General features: G+C 47.2%; 1 protein-coding gene and 1 long non-coding RNA gene across 4 annotated transcripts in view; one reads left to right on the top strand and one right to left on the bottom strand.

Annotated features, from left to right (window-relative positions):
* LOC140399105 (uncharacterized) overlaps window positions 1-14,996 on the bottom strand; it is a 52,363-nt gene extending 37,367 nt beyond the window's left edge. Inside the window, exon 1 of the long non-coding RNA XR_011937631.1 lies at window positions 14,840-14,996. This is a non-coding gene — a long non-coding RNA (uncharacterized lncRNA). The remainder of the gene's footprint in view (window positions 1-14,839) is intronic.
* LOC140399099 (uncharacterized) overlaps window positions 5,653-18,572 on the top strand; it is a 484,003-nt gene continuing 471,083 nt past the window's right edge. For all 3 annotated transcript variants that reach the window (XM_072488263.1, XM_072488261.1, XM_072488260.1), the window contains exon 1: window positions 5,653-6,002. In XM_072488263.1, the coding sequence (XP_072344364.1) occupies window positions 5,888-6,002 (115 nt within the window). In that variant the 5' untranslated portion in view covers window positions 5,653-5,887. The remainder of the gene's footprint in view (window positions 6,003-18,572) is intronic.

Here is an 18,572-nt window from a genome sequence, read left to right as displayed (position 1 = left end):
GTACAACATAAATACTTCTCCATATATCAATAGAGTAAAAGACAGAAATACTTCTCCATATATCAATAGAGTAAAAGACAGAACACCATACAGTTGGCTCAGTTCAATTATTATGCCCAGCCCTTCCATTTATACAAAAAGAATATTGAAAGGACAAGCGAGAGGATGATGGAATAGCAGATAAAGCCATGAAAACATGATAAAATGGTGCACATCCTAACCTACAGCATGTTAAAGTCAGTGTGGTACATAACTTAGTGAAAACCTTGCAGGAGCAAGTCAGACATTACGGAACCTATATATTTGGGGTAGGGGTCTCATACTTTTTTGGAATACATCCAATTTGAATCAGAGGATACAGGTTAGGAATTCCATTGGGATCCATTCCATGACAATTTTATGGCAATTCTGAACTAAAGGAGATTTATCGCTAATCCAGGAGTAGAGGATATTCTACATGCTGCAAATGCTAGGATATTATACAGCCTTTTTTCATGAGCGTCAATAATCGTTCTATCTGGAAGCCCCAGAATCAAGAACAAAGGATCAAATTCTAAGGCCGTATTGAATATCTTCCCAAACTCTTTGAGTACATCAGACTAGTCGGATTTAATTTTGACACAGGACCAAACACAATATGTGTAGTCTCCCTCGATTACTCAACTTTTGACACAGCGAGGATATGGTAGGGTCAAACGTGTGTCTTAAGCTTGGTGTGATTTGTGGGTGGTGTAGTATTTTAAACTGAGTCTTCTTCATTCTATTACAGACTAAGATTCTACTGGCATTTTCCTATATATTGCCTCAAGTCTCCTCATTAATATTCACTGCAAAGACTTTTTCTCAAGACCGCAGAGTCTCTAGTATACTCACACAGGATCTAGCACATAAAGTATCATAAAACTTGATGATTAATTGCTTAGGTTCCATACAGACCCGTATTTTTTCCACTGTGGATAAAAGCGTTGAGATGCATAGATGTCTTATTAAGGATAACGTTTCTGAGTTGTATGTATCTGAAAAAGTTGTATCTTGGGATATCATCGTTGACTCAGCTGCTCAAAAGATATCAAGGAGGCAGCACTAAATATATCACCAGCCTACATACATCTCTATCTCGCCGCATATCGGATCCATGGTCCATAAGACTTGCTGGGAAATCCGGGTTGCCCTCAATGGGAGAGAGAGTGGAAGTTAACTTTGATCTCCCTCCCAGCTGACAGATCATCCTCCGCGCTCTCAGAGTATTAATGGTTGTAGGATTTTCGCACTTGGCAGGCATAGCGTTGAAATCCGGGAGAGTAGACGGATTGGCCAGCTTTACTGGTGAGCCAAATGGAGGAGTGGTCCTCTCTGATCCATTCCCGTATGAATCTAAGATGAAAAGGTAACTGGTACATTTAAATATTTCCCACCCACCTCCCCCCCTCCCCACCTTGAACCAGGAAGCTGCAGTTTGGTTAATTCCAAGCAGGGTTTCTTTTTGTTTCATATAAAACAACTGAGCATCCTGTTCATTTCATTTAGAACCTTAGCAGACAACAAGATTGGCAGCATCTGTAAAACATCCAATAACCTAAGCAGCACATTGATCTTATTCAGCACTATCCTGTGCAGCCACACTAACAGTCAGCAGGACCAACAGTGCACGTTCATTTGATGGATACGAATAGTGGGGAGGGAAGATTTGCCCCATACAAATGTCTGAAAGAGGTGATAACAAAAATACCCACGTAAGTAAACCCTGAGGCGGCCACCTAAATGGGAAATTTGCAAAGGGGGGACATCTCTCTCTTAGCTTTCCCAGATCATGGTGTCATCACGGATGTTACGGTCATCAAAGACTCTTGTCCTTAGACATCCACAGGAGACGCTCGTGGATTGGATATGATGTTGGATCGCCACATTGATATCAGCCTTAGATGAGAGGTAGCTCCGTAAGTAGGAAAGAGGTTCTATATTTGGTAGGGTTTCTCCGTTGATCTTGATGGAGGTAGAGACAGGGGGCGGGATTCTCTGATCCTGAGGCTAAGTGTTGACGCCGTCGTAAACGCGACCCTCCCCGCTCCAGCTGCCGACACTGGCGTCAAATAGGCGCCGCGGGTCTGCGTATGCGCACTGTAACCGGCGCGATTGCACTCATGCGCGGTGGCTTCCTTATCCACGCCAGCCCCGACGCAACATGGTGTAGGGCTACAGGGGCCGTCACGGAGCAAAAGAGGCCCCCAGCCCGAGAGGCCGGCCTGCCGATCAGTAGGCCCCGACCACAGTGGAGGCCCCCCCTTCCCCCTCCCCACCAGGCCGCCCCGGAAGGATGCACGCCGAGGTACCGCCGGGTAAGACCACACATAGGACTCCCAGCGGGACTCGGATTTTTTTTGCAGCCACTCGGCCCATCCCGGGCAGAGAATCGCCGGGGGGACCGCGTAGAGCGGCCCCCATCTGGCACCGCGCCGGCCGTGCTGGCACCAATGGTGCTGACTCTCCGGCGGATCGGCAGACTGGCGTTGGGGCGTTGTCGCGCGATTCGCGCCCGGCCCGGTGATTCTCCAGCCCGGCGTAAGCTGAGAGAATCCCGCCCAGGGTCTTGCCCTGAGGTGGGTTGGTAAAGGATTTGAGTTTTCTTGAGTTTAAGGCTGAGACTGATTCTTAAGTATGCTTCTTCGAAGTTGCCAAGCATGGCTTGGGGATTCTCTTCTAAGAAAGTGGAGGTGGTGATGTCATTAGTATACTTAAGTTCCACAAGCGATGTCAGTGTCATTTTTTTCTTGGATTTCAACCAATTGAGGTTGAAATGTTTTCCATCCTTCCCGTAGACAATGTCCACCCCACTAGGAAGTTTGTTCTTGACAAGGTAAAGAATGGTGGTGATAAAGATGGAGTAAAGGGTGGGGGCAATGACACATCCCTGATTGCGTCCAGTCTTGACCGCGAAGATTTCTGTCTTATTTCTATCGGTGAGGACATTCACTGACATCTTGTCGTGGAGGAGTCGGAGGATGTTGATGAATCTCTCTGAATTTCCCATGGTGGGGTTTGAACTCAGGTCTTCCGTTGTTAGTCAAGGCCTCTGGATTACTAGTTCGACATTACCATTGTGTTACTGTCTGCACAGATCTGATGGTTACCAGTATTATTATTTGTTTCAGTGAGATTTCAATAGCAACTGGTGGAATCAAAGTTCCTCTCACCTCTGGTTCCTTCATGTGAACTTTTGCTTCCTCTATTCCATGGCTTCCATTCCCCCCTCCCCCCCCCCCTTCCACCCCCGCTTTTCCATTTTATTCCCTGGCTCTTGTTTTCCAATGCCCTCTCCAACGGTCCCTTGGGCAGCTTCCTGGCGGTTGGAAACTCCTGTATGACAACAATGGAGAAAGCACACGCATGATGCTCAACGACACAGGACCCAACCTTTTACTTTATACAGTAAATGCTGCAATATTTGTAGATGTCATGTGGACAGATGTCACATGATCAGAATGTTACACAATCAAACCACCCTAATTGGCAACCATATTAAGGGCTCGGATCAGATTTTGGAGCCTGGCCCAGCTTTTGGTTTGAGGTGAGGGACTTTTCCCATGTAAGGCGATGATTGCTGTCTGCCCACCCAAGGCATCTCTATATCCCTTTCCTCTGTATGCCAAGTCAATGTGAGGGCTGTTCCTCTGAGTCCTTCTGCAATCTGCGATTTGCTAGTTACCCTGTCAATAAATCAAGATAATGTTCTCTAAAATAAGTTACAAACTATGACAATGCTACTGATGTAGCTTCTTTCACTGGATGTCAGCATTGCTCATGTGGCCAGCATTTATTGCCCATCACTGACTGCCCTAGAAGGGGGTAGCTTGGCATTTCAGAGGGTAGCTAAGAGACCACATTGCTGTGGGTCTGGAGTCACATGTCGGTCCGACCAGGCGAGATGGCAGATTTCCTCCCCTAAAGAATATTAATGAATCAGGGGCGAGATTCTCCGACCCCCCGCCGGGTCGGAGAATCGCCGGGGGCTGGCGTGAATCCCGCCCTCACCGGTTGCTGAATTCTCCGGCACCGGATATTCGGCGGGGGCGGGAATCGCACCGTGCCGGTTGGCGCCCCCCCCGCGATTCTCCGGCCCAAATGGGCCAAAGTCCCGCCGCTAAAATGCCTGTCCCGCCGGCGTAGATTAAACCACCTACCTTACCGGCGGGACAAGGCGGCGCGGGCGGGCTCCAGGGTCCTGGGGGGGGGCGTGGGGTGATCTGGCCCCGGGGGGTGCCCCCACGGTGGCCTGGCCCGCGATCAGGGCCCACCGATCCGCGGGCGGGCCTGTGCCGTGGGGGCACTCTTTCCCGTCCGCCTCCGCCACGGTCTCCACCATGGCGGAGGCGGAAGAGACTCCCTCCACTGCGCATGCGCGGGAATGCCTTCAGCGGCCACTGACGCTCCCACGCATGCACCGCCTGGAGATGTCATTTCCGCGCCAGCTGGCGGGGCACCAAAGGCCTTTTCCGCCAGCTGGCGGGGCGGAAATTCGTCCGGCGCCGGCCTAGCTCCTTAAGGTTGGGGCTCGGCCCCCAAAAATGCGGAGCATTCCGCACCTTTGGGACGGCGCGATGCGCGACTAATTTGCACCGTTTTGGGCGCAAGTCGGCGGACATCGCGCTGATACCGGAGAATTTCGCCCTGATGTTTTTTTAAAGCAACCAGCGCCAAGGAGCCGGGTTCGATTCCAGCCTTGGGTGACGGAAGTTTGCACTTTCTCCCCGTGTCTATATTGGTTTCCTCCAGATGCTCCGGTTTCCTTCCACAGTCCAAAGATGTGCAGGTTGGGTGGGATTGGCCATGCCTTTAGTGTCCAAAGATGTGCAGGTTAAGTAAGAGTGGTTACGGGATGCGGGGGGCCTAGGTAGTATGCAGACCCTCGATGGGTCGAATGGCCTCATTCATCACTTTTGGGATTCTATGGTCCTACGGCACTGAGACTAGTACCATAGCTCAGACCAATTCAATTCCAGATATTATTTATCAAATTTAAATTCCACCAGCGACCGTTGTGAGATTTGAACCTCCCACATTCCCGGAAAATTTGCTTGGATCTCTGGACCTCACAGTATCCCGGCGTGGAACCAAAGACAGGTGCAAGCAGAAAAAAAACAGCACTCGGTGCTTGAAACTGGGTAAAATGAAAACCAATTGCTGGGCTACTATTACTAGAACTTTAACCTGGTGTTGTGAGACTTCTTACTGGGCTACTGTGGTTAGAAATATAACTGAGAGCTTTTAAAATTAAACATTCTGTGCAGAATGAAATTGCAATCTTTCTCAATTCATTTGGCCTATGAGAGGTCCCCACGGGTGATATTTCGACGTCGATAGCTGCCCCTCTGACTTAAATATTATTTTTATGGTATGCCAACCTCCCAGACGGCTGCATGTGACAGGGAGGGGAATCACAGAGATAGCCTAGACATCCTCTGCATCGAAAGCTCTCAACCAGTTGTACCTGGCTTGAAGACTCAGCCACAGAGGAGCACAAACCTGGGGGTGGGGAGGTGAGGTGGCGCTCTAGCTCTCCAGGGGATTAAGCTGATGATTTGTTTAGACTCGGGAGTGCTGGTTGGCTCCAGATTAGAACCCAGTGGCTAATGTAAAAGGGGAGGTGGGGGGTAGTCGAACTTGCTTCCAGTCAGTGAGGACCGCTACTGGCTAGCAAGAAGTTGCACCTTTCTCCCTTCACATCAAAGATTCTCCTGACTCTCTCATTGCAGCATGAAAGAGTCCTCTGGTAGATTTCTCAGCAGCTCTCGGTGATTTTATTTAATTTTTTTTTTTGGGGGGGGAAGCAAAACCCCTTCGTTTTGTTGCATTGACTGGCCGCGCTAACGCTCCTGACAGTCAGCAGAGTATGGAGAGGAGGATGCCCGAGTTGGCTCTTGTTTTGTCAGCCTGCCTCTACCTGTCCCGCTCTGCACCCATACACGAGGGGGACACAGAGCCGGGCTCCGGGCTCCTGTTCACAGGTAAGGGAGTCGACAATTTTTGTTCACTTTAGATCTGCTGGAAACCCCATTTGGGAGCCGTGGCTGTGAGAGGTGATGACTGAATGTCCTGTAGCAAGCGTTAATTTCTTCAAAGGTAACATGCAGTCTGCACTGCACAGCGTGGCAGCAGGTTTTAACACCTGTACAGCTTCACCTTGGTTACGATACACCTGCCTTTCGGTACGTATTACTTTGCATTGACTTACCGCACCATACTGAAGTCTGGTTCGTTAGGATAAATTAAACCACGATCTGCTTTGCTCAGGAACATTGTGTATTGACTGAAAAGGGCATCTTCAGTGACCGTTTGTACGAGCTGGATTCCGCCAAGTGGCGCTGTCTCCCCACTGGTGCCTCCAGAATAAGAGCTTGTCAAACCCCCCGCTTCTTTCCACTGTGTTTGATGTAGATCGATCGATCAATCATTGAGCAAAAGCACATTTCATTTTAATTGTGAATTTCGGGCATTGCATGTGTTCCCACTGTTGTCAATATCCACACGTTTCTCCTCCCACCCCCTCAAAGCATCAGGGACAAGACGATTTACTGACCCACTTCTGCACAGGATTACAATTTGAAACGGTGCAACTTTTTTTTTTCCAAAACGTATCTCCACACACTTTTTAAACCGGGAAAAGGATTCACGAGCTACCGTGAACCGCGTTCTGAATGCTCCTTCCGTGACCACCAAGTCCTGGCATTGGACACGAACCCGGAGCCACTTTGCCACAAGTCCTCCTCTGCAGTGCAACTGATGCCATGTGACTTTCGGCATATTCCATGATCGATCAATGTTAAACACTGACCAGAGGCAGCCGCTGATTATAATTGCTTTGAGCTGAATCATCTATTATGAGGGGCATGGATAGGGGGCAACCGTTGAAGGGTCAGTTACGAGGGGACACACGTTCAAGGTGAGGTTCAGGGGGGATCTGAGGAAAAATGTTTTTACTCAGAGAGCGGTGACGGTCTGCAATGCACTGCCTGGGAGGGTGGGGGAGGCGGGTTGCCTCACATCCTTTAAAAAGTACCTGGATGAGCACTTGGCACGTCATATCATTCAAAGTTATGAGCTACGTGCGGGCAAACGGGATGAGGTAGGTAGTTCAGGTGTTTTTCATGTGTTAGTGCAGACGCGATGGGCCGAAGGGCCTCTTCTATACTATTATTCTGTGAAGAAGCCAATTATGATCATTCAGTTGTGCTAAAAAGGAGTAACTATTTATTGGTTTATTTCATAGGGACATAGAGGGTGGGATTCTCCGCTCCTGCAGCTGTGCTGATAACGGAGAATCCGTGGGAGGTCTACGTGAAAAAAATCGGCTCGAACCCCTCACCAGTACCAGTGAGGGGCTAGTACGGCACCGACCAAAACTCCCACGCCGAAAATGTCCGGAGAATGGCCGGGTCCCGGGCTGCACATGATGATCTGCAGCGGTCGTGTTGTGCAACATGGTGCTGGCCATGCGCTGACCCGACCCGCAAACTGTGACCCCCACAGCCCATACCCTGGCCAACATCCACCAGTCCCCCCAGCCCTTGCTGAAGCCCTCGCGCCAGCGGCAAGGATCCCAGCAGAGTGTGGCAGCTCTGGACAGTTTGCAGCGCCACGCCAGGTTCACAATTTCTATGAGGACACATGTCCCGTGCCATCGGGAACACGGCCCATCGGGGGCTGAGCATCGCGAGTGGGTTTGCTGCTGAGGCGCCAATGGCATTGCGATGGTGCGCGTAATGGTTTGGAGGGGGTGGAGACTCGCAAAGTGGTACCGCCCCCATTTCCGGAATCGATTCTCTGCCCGATTGCCGATTACGAAATTGGCATCAGGCAATGGAGAATCCGACCCATGAAATAGGAGCAGAAGTTTGCCATTCAGCCCCTCTAGCCTGCTCCACCATTCATCAAGATTATGGCCCACCTGGTTATGTTTCGAATTCTACCCCCGATCACCTTCAATTCCCTTGCCGAACAAGAATCTATCTCTGCCTTAAAAGTATTCGGCGACCCCATTGTCACCGCTTTCTGAGTTCCAAAGTCACAGCACCCTCTTGAGAGAAATAAAATTCTCCTCCTCTCTGTCCTAAAATAATGATCCCTTAATTTCAGAGCAATTCTGGACTCACCCACAAAAGGAAACATCCTTTCCACATCCACCTTGCCCGGACCCTTTAGGACCTTATATACTTCAATCAACTCACTCCTTTCTTTTTTCAATAACTGAACAGTCAGTCCAGGTGAAAGGCTGAATACAATTATGGGACCAACAGCCCTGTAGAATTTTGAAATATCGATAAGATTTTGGGTTCACTTTTATTTTTCAGACAGTATGACATAATTTCACGAGAGTGATTTGTAAAATGAGGTGGGATTCTCTGTCCCACCGCACCCGTTTTCCGGCGTTGCGCACCCCAGCTAGCAGCGGAATTCTCCATCCCAGCAGCCAGCCAATGGGGTATCCCATTGTGGGAACCCCCACGCCGTTTGGAAATCCTGCACTGCCAGTGAAATGGAGGATCCCGCCAACGGAGAATCCAGCTCCATGACTTCATAATGTCAGCTTTCTTTTGGGAATATTCGATATTTACTGATTTTTGGGAAGATTCAGTATGGTGCTGAATGATTCATCCATTCCTATCCAGCTCAAATCGATCTTTGTGTGTTCTTTTTAGTGTGACTAACTCTGGTCAAGCAGGACCGTTCACTCTATCTCCAGTATTTATATAACTAGTATATATGAAAATATTCATAGAAAATGTGGGGTGTACACAAATTTTTTATGCCCTTTGAGTCTGTGATATTTCTCCTGGACCTCTTGCAACAATGTCCAGGAGATTAATCTTTAATTCTTGCCAACTCGAGAGCAGTCCTGACGGGTTAGCAGCAACGATGAGTGATCCTTAACGATGAATGCTGATAGTTCAAATCTTGCAGCATGAGCTAAAAGTCTGCCTCAATGATGATCAGTTGTTTCTGAACCTGTTCATTGAGCACCTGAGCTGTAATTTGCTTTTTCATTTGAAACTGTTGGTTTTTTTTTGATAGAATTACAAAATTCTGCCGAGGATTAGCAATGAACTTGGTGCTGCTGTCCCTCAGAATTAACTTGCATTTGAATTGTCTTTAAAACAGCGCATTTGAGTGCATTCTTCAGCACCAAGCTCTCTGCTCAAGTGTAACAAAGGTCAGCTACAGACTAGAGGTTCTAGAAATGAAATGAAATGAAAATCGCTCATTGTCACAAGTAGGCTTCAAATGGAGTTACTGTGAAAGCCCCTAGTCGCCACATTCCGGCACCTGTTCAGGGAGGCTGGTACGGGAATTGAACCCGCGCTGCTGGCCTGCCATGGTCTGCTGTAAAAGCCAGCTATTTAGCCCTGTGCTAAACCAGCCCCTACAGAATGCAGCCACTGCAACATCAGTACTCACTTGTGCCAGTATAAATGACCACTAGCCAGTGATACATCTGACCTCAAGCTGCAGTTTATGACATACTGATTTGGGTTACTTTACAATGTTCCATAATATTAACCTTGCAACTGATATGTTGCTCTAACAGGCTGCGACTGGTATATATCTGATAGTATATTGTCTCCCTTGTACAGTTCTATTACAAAAATAGGTTGAGCACCGTAACTGAGCTTGGTTTAGAGCACGTGTCTCTGGACACTGACCATGAGTGAGAGCCATTGTTGTAATTTGACTTTCTAGAGGGACACAATACATGGTTGAAGCTGGAACTGTCTTGTACTCAACTATACGAGATAGGCTTGCCGAACAATCTGGGAAACTTTTGAATTCAGCTTTGACAAAGGTCACCCAGACTCGAACAGTTGGCTTCTTCTTTCTCCACAGATGCTGTCAGAGTTGTTGAGATTTTCTGTTTTAACCTGGGAAATGTTGTTGTTTTATTTATTTGATGGAGGGTATAAATATGAGCATAGTCTCCACATTGGTCGAAGATCTGGGGCGAAATTCTCCGGAAACGGCGCGATGTCCGCCAACTGGCGCCCAAAACGGCTCAAATCAGACGGGCATTGCGCCGCCCCAAAGGTGCGGAATGCTCCGCATCTTTGGGGGCCGAGCCCCAACATTGAGGGGCTAGGCCGGCGCCGGACGAATTTCCGCCCCGCCAGCTGGCGGAAAAGGCCTTTGGTGCCCAGCCAGCTGGCGCGGAAATGACATCTCCGGGCGGCGCATGCGCGGGAGCGTCAGCGGCCGCTGACAGCATTCTCGCGCATGCGCAGTGGAGGGAGTCTCTTCCGCCTCCGCCATGGTGGAGACCGTGGCGGAGGCGGAAGGGAAAGAGTGCCCCCACGGCACAGGCCCGCCTGCGGATCGGTGGGCCCCGATCGCGGGCCAGGCCACCGTGGGGGCACCCCCCGGGGCCAGATCGCCCCACGACCCCCCAGGATCCCCGAGCCCGCCGGCGCCGCATAGACCCGCCGGTAAGGTAGGTGGTTTAATTTACACCGGCGGGTCAGGCATTTTAGCGGCGGGACTTCGGCCCATTCGGGCCGGAGAATCGAGCGGGGGGGCCCGCCAACTGGCGCGGCGCGATTCCTGCCCCCGCCAAATATCCGGTGCCGGAGACTTCGGCAACCGGCGGGGGCGGGATTCACGCCAGCCCCCGGCGATTCTCCGACCCGGTGGGGGGTCGGATGCTCTCACTAACTGGTATTCAATTATATATATTTATTTTTCTGTCACTGGCACTTAATGATAATAATAATTGCTTATGTCACAAGTAGACTTCAATGAAGTTACTGTGAAAAGCCCCTAGTTTGCTCGGGCGCAATTTAATGGCTGTGTTGCATCCGGCGAGGATCCGTGCAGGCTGGTTAGATCAAAGGAGAGGCCCAAATTGGAAACTGCGCCGGGCGCTGAGCGATTTGCGATTGAACCGGCCCACTCCCGTTGGCGGGATCTGGATCCCACCTCGACGCGGCGCAGAGCTAATTAAGGGCAATCTCCATCTCATTAGCGAGATGGAAGCCCAATCTAACGGCCTCCTGTGACCTAACTGGCTCCCCAGTGCTGGACATGCGTGCACCGATTATTACTGGTCCATACAAATGTGGATCAGGTGTCATGGCAGCTGGACAGGGTCTCTCAGGCCATTAGAAACCCCTAGGTGGCCAGGAACAGGCAAGGTGGCACCCTGGCTCTCGCTCTGGCACCTGGCCAATGGCAGGGCCTGAGGGGGGCCATGCCCATGAAAGGAGGGATAAGGGGGGTTAATGATGGGTGGGGGGCGAAATGTACTCCCTGGGCAGATGTCGGAAGCAGATCCAATCATTTTCAAAAGGGGCTTGGATGTATATTCGAAAAGGAATCTTCAGGGCTATGAGGAAGGAGCAAGGAGTGGGGCTAGTTGGAAAGCTCTTTCAAAGAGCAGGAAAGATGGATCGAATGGATTCCTTCTGTGCTGATCAAATGGATTCATTCTGATGCCCTGTCATTGGAGCAATTGGTTTGCCATCGCTCATCTCTGCTCGGGAGTTAGCATGTTCACTGTCTTCAGGAATTTGTCTATAAAATGGCTCAACTTGGGCAGTGAATTGTGCTACATAGGGTAAGCATAGACATTTGTTAACATGGGTCATGACAAGTCACTTTGCTCTGTTATTGCTTAATTTGGCATTGCTGTGCATCAGTGATATTATTTATTATTTGTTGAAATTTTCTTCTGGTATACAATTGTTCTTTCACTGAAGTCTCTGTATTTGATAGAGAATCTTGAAATGGTGTAACCTCAAATAAATATACAATCAACATACTTAACTTTTTTTTCTAATTCTAGGTGCATCTTTTTCTAATGTCCTTTTGCTTCTCATTAAGTGTTCTCTTTTGTTGTCCCATTCAGTCTTCTAAAAGCTGTAAATGGCACTCTATGCATAGTTCGAAGGATTTAACAAAGGAATTCTCATGTTGACTGAGGAAGGTAAATTGGGGAGCCAGGGAGTGAATGGACGAGCCTTTTATTGCACCTGTACCTTGACTGAGCTGTCCTGTGCTTATTTATTCATCCAATATTGCACATTACAACAGCAACCTCACTTCAAAAATACATCATCGGTTGTAAAGTAATTAGAACATTCTGAGTGTGTTAAAGGCACTGTATAATCACCAGTTTCTTCTTTAGCATATACCTCAGGCTCATATCAGCAAAATATATCTTACACATGCTTCTAATTGACTTACATATATTTGGCAAAATGGCAATAAATCACAGCAAAACACCTTTTTAAAGGAAAAGTTAAAGGAAGCCAGTCATTTCCTGTTGCAGTTTGCAAGGAGCCAGGGATCTGTAGGCAGCAGCCAATAAGGACATGCAGTGACTTCTGCTGACTCTCAGGAAATGAAAAAGTGAAATGAAAATTGTTTATTGTCACAAGTAGGCTTCAAATGAAGTTACTGTGAAAAGCCCCTCGTCGCCACATTCCGGCGCCTGTTCGGGGAGGCTGTTACGGGAATTGAACCGTGCTGCTGGCCTGCCTTGATCTGCTTTCAAATGAGAGACGAGTAGCAGTGTTATTACTTTAGTGCTGCTTTAGAAGACAAAATGTCCCTCAATTGCAGCAGTTAACCTTATCCTGTGTCCATTTAGGCCACTTGTTCTCTTTTTATCCTTCTCCTCCCTCCACCTTTGCAAGAAGAAAATAAGGGGTTGCATTCTCCAGTCCCCAGCCTCGTTTCTTGGTGGCGCGCAGTTCATTGGCGGCGGGATTCTATCTTCCCGCCGCGTATCAATGGGATCTCCCATTTTAACCACCCCACGCCAGCAGTGAACCCGGGGGAGGGAGGGCGCTGCCAGTGTGAAAAGTGAATCACAACAACCGGAGAATCCCACCCAAGGTTTGTGCGCCGCTCCAGAAGAATATTTGCCAGATTTAAAGGGGACATGGCCCAGTCAACACAGCTCCGCCTTGAATTGTCTAACTTTGCTGCTTTAGAAAACAATAAAACATGCATCCGAATTTGGCATGAGCTGCGTAAGGGAGATCTGGTGCAGTTTTTTAATTTTATCATAGTCTAAACTGTTTTGAGAATCAGGAAAATAAGTCTGCTCTGAAGACAAATTTGGTGTTCATAGAATTGATGTTCCTGTCTGCACTGGTACAGTTGGAGTAACAACAGGACTTTAACCTGCATATTAACTAATGTGGCACACATGGCGCAAAGAGATTTTATTAGCATTACCCATGTGACTGGCTCGGGGCCTATCGTGCGGGAGCGTGCAAACCCCGACCAATGAAAATGAAATGAAAATCGCTTATTGTCACAAGTAGGCTTCAAATGCAGTTACTGTGAAAAGCCCCTAGTCGCCACATTCCGGCGCCTGTTCGGGGAGGCTGGCATGGGAATGAGTGATCAGCGTGTGTTCCGGGGAGCGGGACTGTAGTCAGAGTGAACCTAGGAGTCAGAGTGTTAACACCTCTATTAGACTCTATGTCTGTACATAGTTACCCTGGTTAGTTGCCAATAAACACCTCATTATTACCGCCTACCTGGTATTGCCTCAAGCCACCATAGAAAGTGAAAATGTTTAAGAAAGGCATCCTTGACCCCAATCCAAATAATTCACCCAAAAGTCTTATTTTGGTTTGTGAATGGTTTGATTTGTGGGATGGGGTGTGATATAAATCTCCCACAGCTATCCAAACACTCAAGAGCATACTGTACTGATCACATCTCTGCCAATTGTTGATCTAAACCTCCTTCTGGAAATGCTGTGCATAGTTAAGAGAACAGATTCTCCCAGAGTCTTTAGTGACTGACACACCAGTATACAACATTGGTCACATTACCAAGTACTTGCACAGTGGAAATGCTGTAGCAGCAGTGCTGTGAGTCTCCTACCTAAAGTAGCACTCATTTTCAGCAGGGAAACATGAATCAACAATGGCATTTTGAGCTATACTACCTGGCATGCTTCCATATTCTAAAACATAAATATAGCATGTTCACAGTAAAAACAAAAGTTGCCTGGAATGTAGGGAGAGGACCTGTTTAAATCTGTTTTCTTCCAGTTATTTTTGGATGAGCCTGTAACTTCTAAGGTCAAATTTATGAGCATTTTCTGAAACTCGGGTATCCTCCTGCTTAAACACAAGCTTGCATATCGGAAATGCAATTGGCCATCACTTTTTAACCAGTAATGCAATAGCAGAATACAAAAGGATGCTAACGTAGTCAGAGGACAAGTTATATAATTCAGAACAAAATCATTAAACCCAGCTGTACATGTCACTTTTCCATTTCTAAAATCTTCAATAATATATTTGTTCCAACGCGCTTTTAGAAGGCATTTGTTCCTGCTCTTGGCAATCTTGCTAAAGGGGCACTCCTTGGATACAAAGATGCAGTCAGGGTGGTTGACTGCATTGCCTTAAATGCACTACGGAGTATCATGTTGTGACCCACAACTTCCAGAATGAAGTCAATTCAATATACACCACCATATTTTGATACTAAAACTTGCACCCAACAACCAATTTTCCTTTAAAAATATGGTTGACTGCAAGACTAATTATAATTCACAGAATGTATAAATGCTGATTCCTGTCCAGTGATGAGCAAGGACCGATGGCTCCAGGAGGACTGTTATGGTATTAATACAATAATTTATTTGCAGAAAATGGACATCTGATTAAAGCATCGGCTTTGAACTATATTTTTGGCAAATTTTACAAGAAAAGCTATACATCAAAATACAAGGGCTTGTAAGTAGAGTAATAAAACAAACATGCAACACATTCAAGAGGGAAAGTGTACAATGATAGGTGAATGAGTTACATGTCGGGTGTAAGAATACCTTTGAATTGAACACCAAATCTGTGGACGTTTTGAGATTCCCCATCTTGGACATGTCAAAAGCAAGCTGTGTTTGACAAATTCCATTGCTAGGAAATTCCTTGGTGCGGACCTCGTTCACTAGGATTTCATCGCAAGTGCTGTGTTTGCTGTGGCTGCAGCCGTTTTGAGTGAAGCTAAGCCTGTGGGCTGGGAGCAGCTTTCAGAAAGATTTCTGAACAAATGATTGATGTGGATTTGATCTCCTCTACTGCTTTAGATTGCTTGGACAGGGTGGGTGGGAAGGGACAGCCGGGTGTCTGTGAGAAATTATCCAGACTTTATTTCATCTAGAATTTTACCCCACCCAGGAGATTTGATAGCTAACGGTTGATGGGGTGAGGGGGGTGGGAAGTGGGGGAGGGTGGCTGTACAAAGGTAGGAAGTGTCCAAACACAATCCATAGGCATGATAAGTGTGGGAAAGGTTGGATTGATCAGCTCATTTTCCCCCACCTGACCTTTCTGTATATTTTTTTTTAAATAAAGTCCGGGAGGTGTACAGGGAATTTCAGAAGTTGTTCACTGAGGCGTCTCGCAGAAACTTTTTACAAACATTTTTGTGTATGGATAAAATGTTTTGCTAAACGTTTGCTTCTGTACTGAGGAACAGATAGGAAACTGGTCAGCGGACACAAAACCAACTAATAGGATTAATGGAAAGACCCAGAAAGCTGGCACAGTGTTGGTGAATCGTGGGGTGAATGTCGATGCTACAGCCGCTGGGAAGCACCCCGCCAAACAGGCCCAAAAGCGGACTTTAACTTATTTCCACTGAATCGCACCCTTGATGCGTTCTTAGAAATTTGTTTTTTGCAACGGGCGGGGATTGAGCGGTTTGAGAATCTATTTATTGGGGGCAGCTTCTCGAGCTTGGAGTGATTGTTGGAGGAATTTGAGTTGCCCGCCAGGAATGGGTTCCGGTATTTACAGGTGAGGGATTTTGTCAGGAAGCAGGTACCGTCCTTTCCCCACCTGCCACCGCAGGGGCTACAGGACAGGTGGTGTGTAAAACAGGGATAGGTGAGGGTAAAGTGTCGGAAATTTATAAGGAATTGATGGATGGGGAGGGAGCCCCGATCAGGGTAGTGAAACGTATGTGGGAGGAAGAGTTGGGGAGGGAGGTGGAGGCTGGGGTGTGGGAGGAGGCATTGAGGAGGGTGAACACATATTCAGTTCAAGGTGGTCCATAGGGCACATATGACTGTAGCCATGATAAGCAGGTTTTTTGAAAGGGTTGAGGCTAGGTGTGGGCGGTGCGCGGGGTGGACCCGGGAATCATGTCCACATGTTTTGGGCCTTTTCGAAGCCTGGGGTATTCTGGCAGGGGTTCGCCGAAGTTATGTTGGAGGTCTTGAAAATGAAGGTGGTCCTGAGACCAGAAGTGGCGATCTTTGGGGTCAGAAGATCCGGGAGTCCAGGGGGCGAGAGAAGCCGATATCTTGGCCTTTCCCTCCCTGGTGACCCGGAGACAGATTTTATTGGAATGGCAGGACTCGGGGCTGCCGAAACCGGGGGTTTGGGTGAGTGACTCGGCAGAGTTCCTCAGGCTGGAGAAGATAAAGTTCACCTTGAGCGGGTCTGTGGAGGGGTTTGCTCATAAATAGTTAAGATGTTAGCAGTGGGGATGGGGGTAAGAGGTTGGGAAACGGGAGGTGGGATGGTGGGGTGCTAAGTATTCAGCTGTTTTGATTATTTGCAGCCCTGTTTGCTTGTTTTGTGTTGTGTTTGATGTGTGTGTGTGTGTAAATGCCTCAATAAAGTATTTTTCAAAAATAAATAAATTTGGTTTTCATCCGATTGTGTCCTGATGCGTGGAAGATGGAAAGCTTCAACAGCAGGTCTCTTTTTTTCAGCAATACACAACTCTAGGAGAACATACATCGAATAGCAGAATGGCTAATTTCATGTGAAGAAGTGCGCGGTAATGCATTTTTGGACAAAACCTAAGTAGCAGTAGTAATTCAAAGAAGTCAAAGGCTGTGGATGAACTGAGGCACAATATTCAGATAATTAAATGCTTGAAAATGTAAGTGCAGATTGATAAAACCATAAATAAATAACATTCTACCTTCTGTAATTTGAAAATATATGAGTATAATAGTGGGTGTGTGTTACCAGATTTAAGCTTGGATCTTAAAAAACGATTTCTCCCATCACTATGAGACAGATGGTTTATTATATTGCAAGATGTGAGAAGTAAACTGAGGGGATTAGTGTCTGTTTCCTCCAAAGAATTACAAGGCATTGGGTCAAACTGAGGAACTGTAGGTCAACTGTTGGCACATTATAGGTTGGATTTAAGTAAGCACACTAATAGCTGAAGTACATTGAGGCCGCTTTGTGGAGGTATGAAATTTTAATTTCCTGCACACTCCCATGGGCTTGTGCAGCTGCCTCTTGTTTCCAGTTTGGAAGCGTAGGTGAACTGGCCTTTATGCCACTGGGGGTTGAAAGGACTTGGACAGATTATAGTAGATATATCTAAAGGCAGCTCTCACCTCACCAGGAGTAAATCGGCACAGCGTTGTGAAATTTTACTGCTTTGGGAAATTTATCACTTGTCAATACACCAGTAAGGTTGCTTTTCTTTTATGTATAATTGCAAGCAGCAATGCTAGTATTTGGATCTATAGCACAGCACCATAAACATCTAACCTATTCATTCAAATCCAATCAACCAGTGTATAAATAATAAATGTTGGCTTTTAAAAATTTGATTTTTTTTTTTCAATTTGTAAGTGGGAATTAAATTGCTGTATAATTGTTCTATTCACAACATTTCCTTCAAGCACGACCGACAATGAAAGTTCAGGGGCTGGATTCTCAGATTCTGGGGCTAAGTCTCCACATCGGCGAGGGAATGGTGGCAAAGGGGGCATGGATTGGCATAAGTTGGCACTATGTTGGCAAGGAGCTATCAAAAGTTATGGAGTTGAGTAGGAGGTCATATGTGGGCATGACTTGACATAAAATTTGGCATGGATGGGGCATGGTGTATGTGTGTGTGTGTGTGTGTGTGTGTGGATGCTGGGTGAGGACTGTATTTCACTTTATTGTCCCTCGAACAGCTGGGTTGAAGTCCAGAGCACCGAGATGGGTCTTTCACCCAGCCTGCCTCCACACCCTAAAGTCCCTGGAACTGTCTCTGTTTCTGCAGAAATGGGCCTGACTCCGTTACCACCCACGCACACCCCAGGAACAAAAATCCAACTATCTGGGCCTGAGTCGGGAATTTTCTCAAGTCAGGAATTTTCCCAACTCTGAACTTCTGTCTCGGGAATGAAAATTCAGGATGTTTGTTTCTCTCCTCCTTTCTAACCTGGAAACACTGAGGCTCAATATTGTGGTCCCACTACTCTTCTGGTTTGAGGCCTATTGGCTTAGCACAGGCTTGGGTGAAAACTTCAAACATTGATGATCTGTGTGCTTTACTACTACACTGGGTGAATCACTTACCCGCTGATCTTTTTAGATTTCCGATCCTACATTCTTGTAATTGATAAATATCACCAAGAACCCTCCCTCAACTTGTAAATGGTTTAACATTTTGTTGTGACTATAAAGTACAGTTGCTACACTTGGGTAGCAACAGGCACATTATAGTCTCTGGAAGCAAGATTCAACAGCCGTGCTCCATATGCAAGTATTTCATGTTCCCTCAGCAATGGGTGTGTCAGCAGTCAAACTGACTGA

The sequence above is a fragment of the Scyliorhinus torazame genome, chromosome 22 (assembly GCF_047496885.1).
Source record: "Scyliorhinus torazame isolate Kashiwa2021f chromosome 22, sScyTor2.1, whole genome shotgun sequence".
Taxonomy (NCBI): domain Eukaryota; kingdom Metazoa; phylum Chordata; class Chondrichthyes; order Carcharhiniformes; family Scyliorhinidae; genus Scyliorhinus; species Scyliorhinus torazame.
The sequence above is the reverse complement of the archived record's forward strand: the minus strand, read 5'-3'. Positions and strand labels throughout refer to the sequence as shown.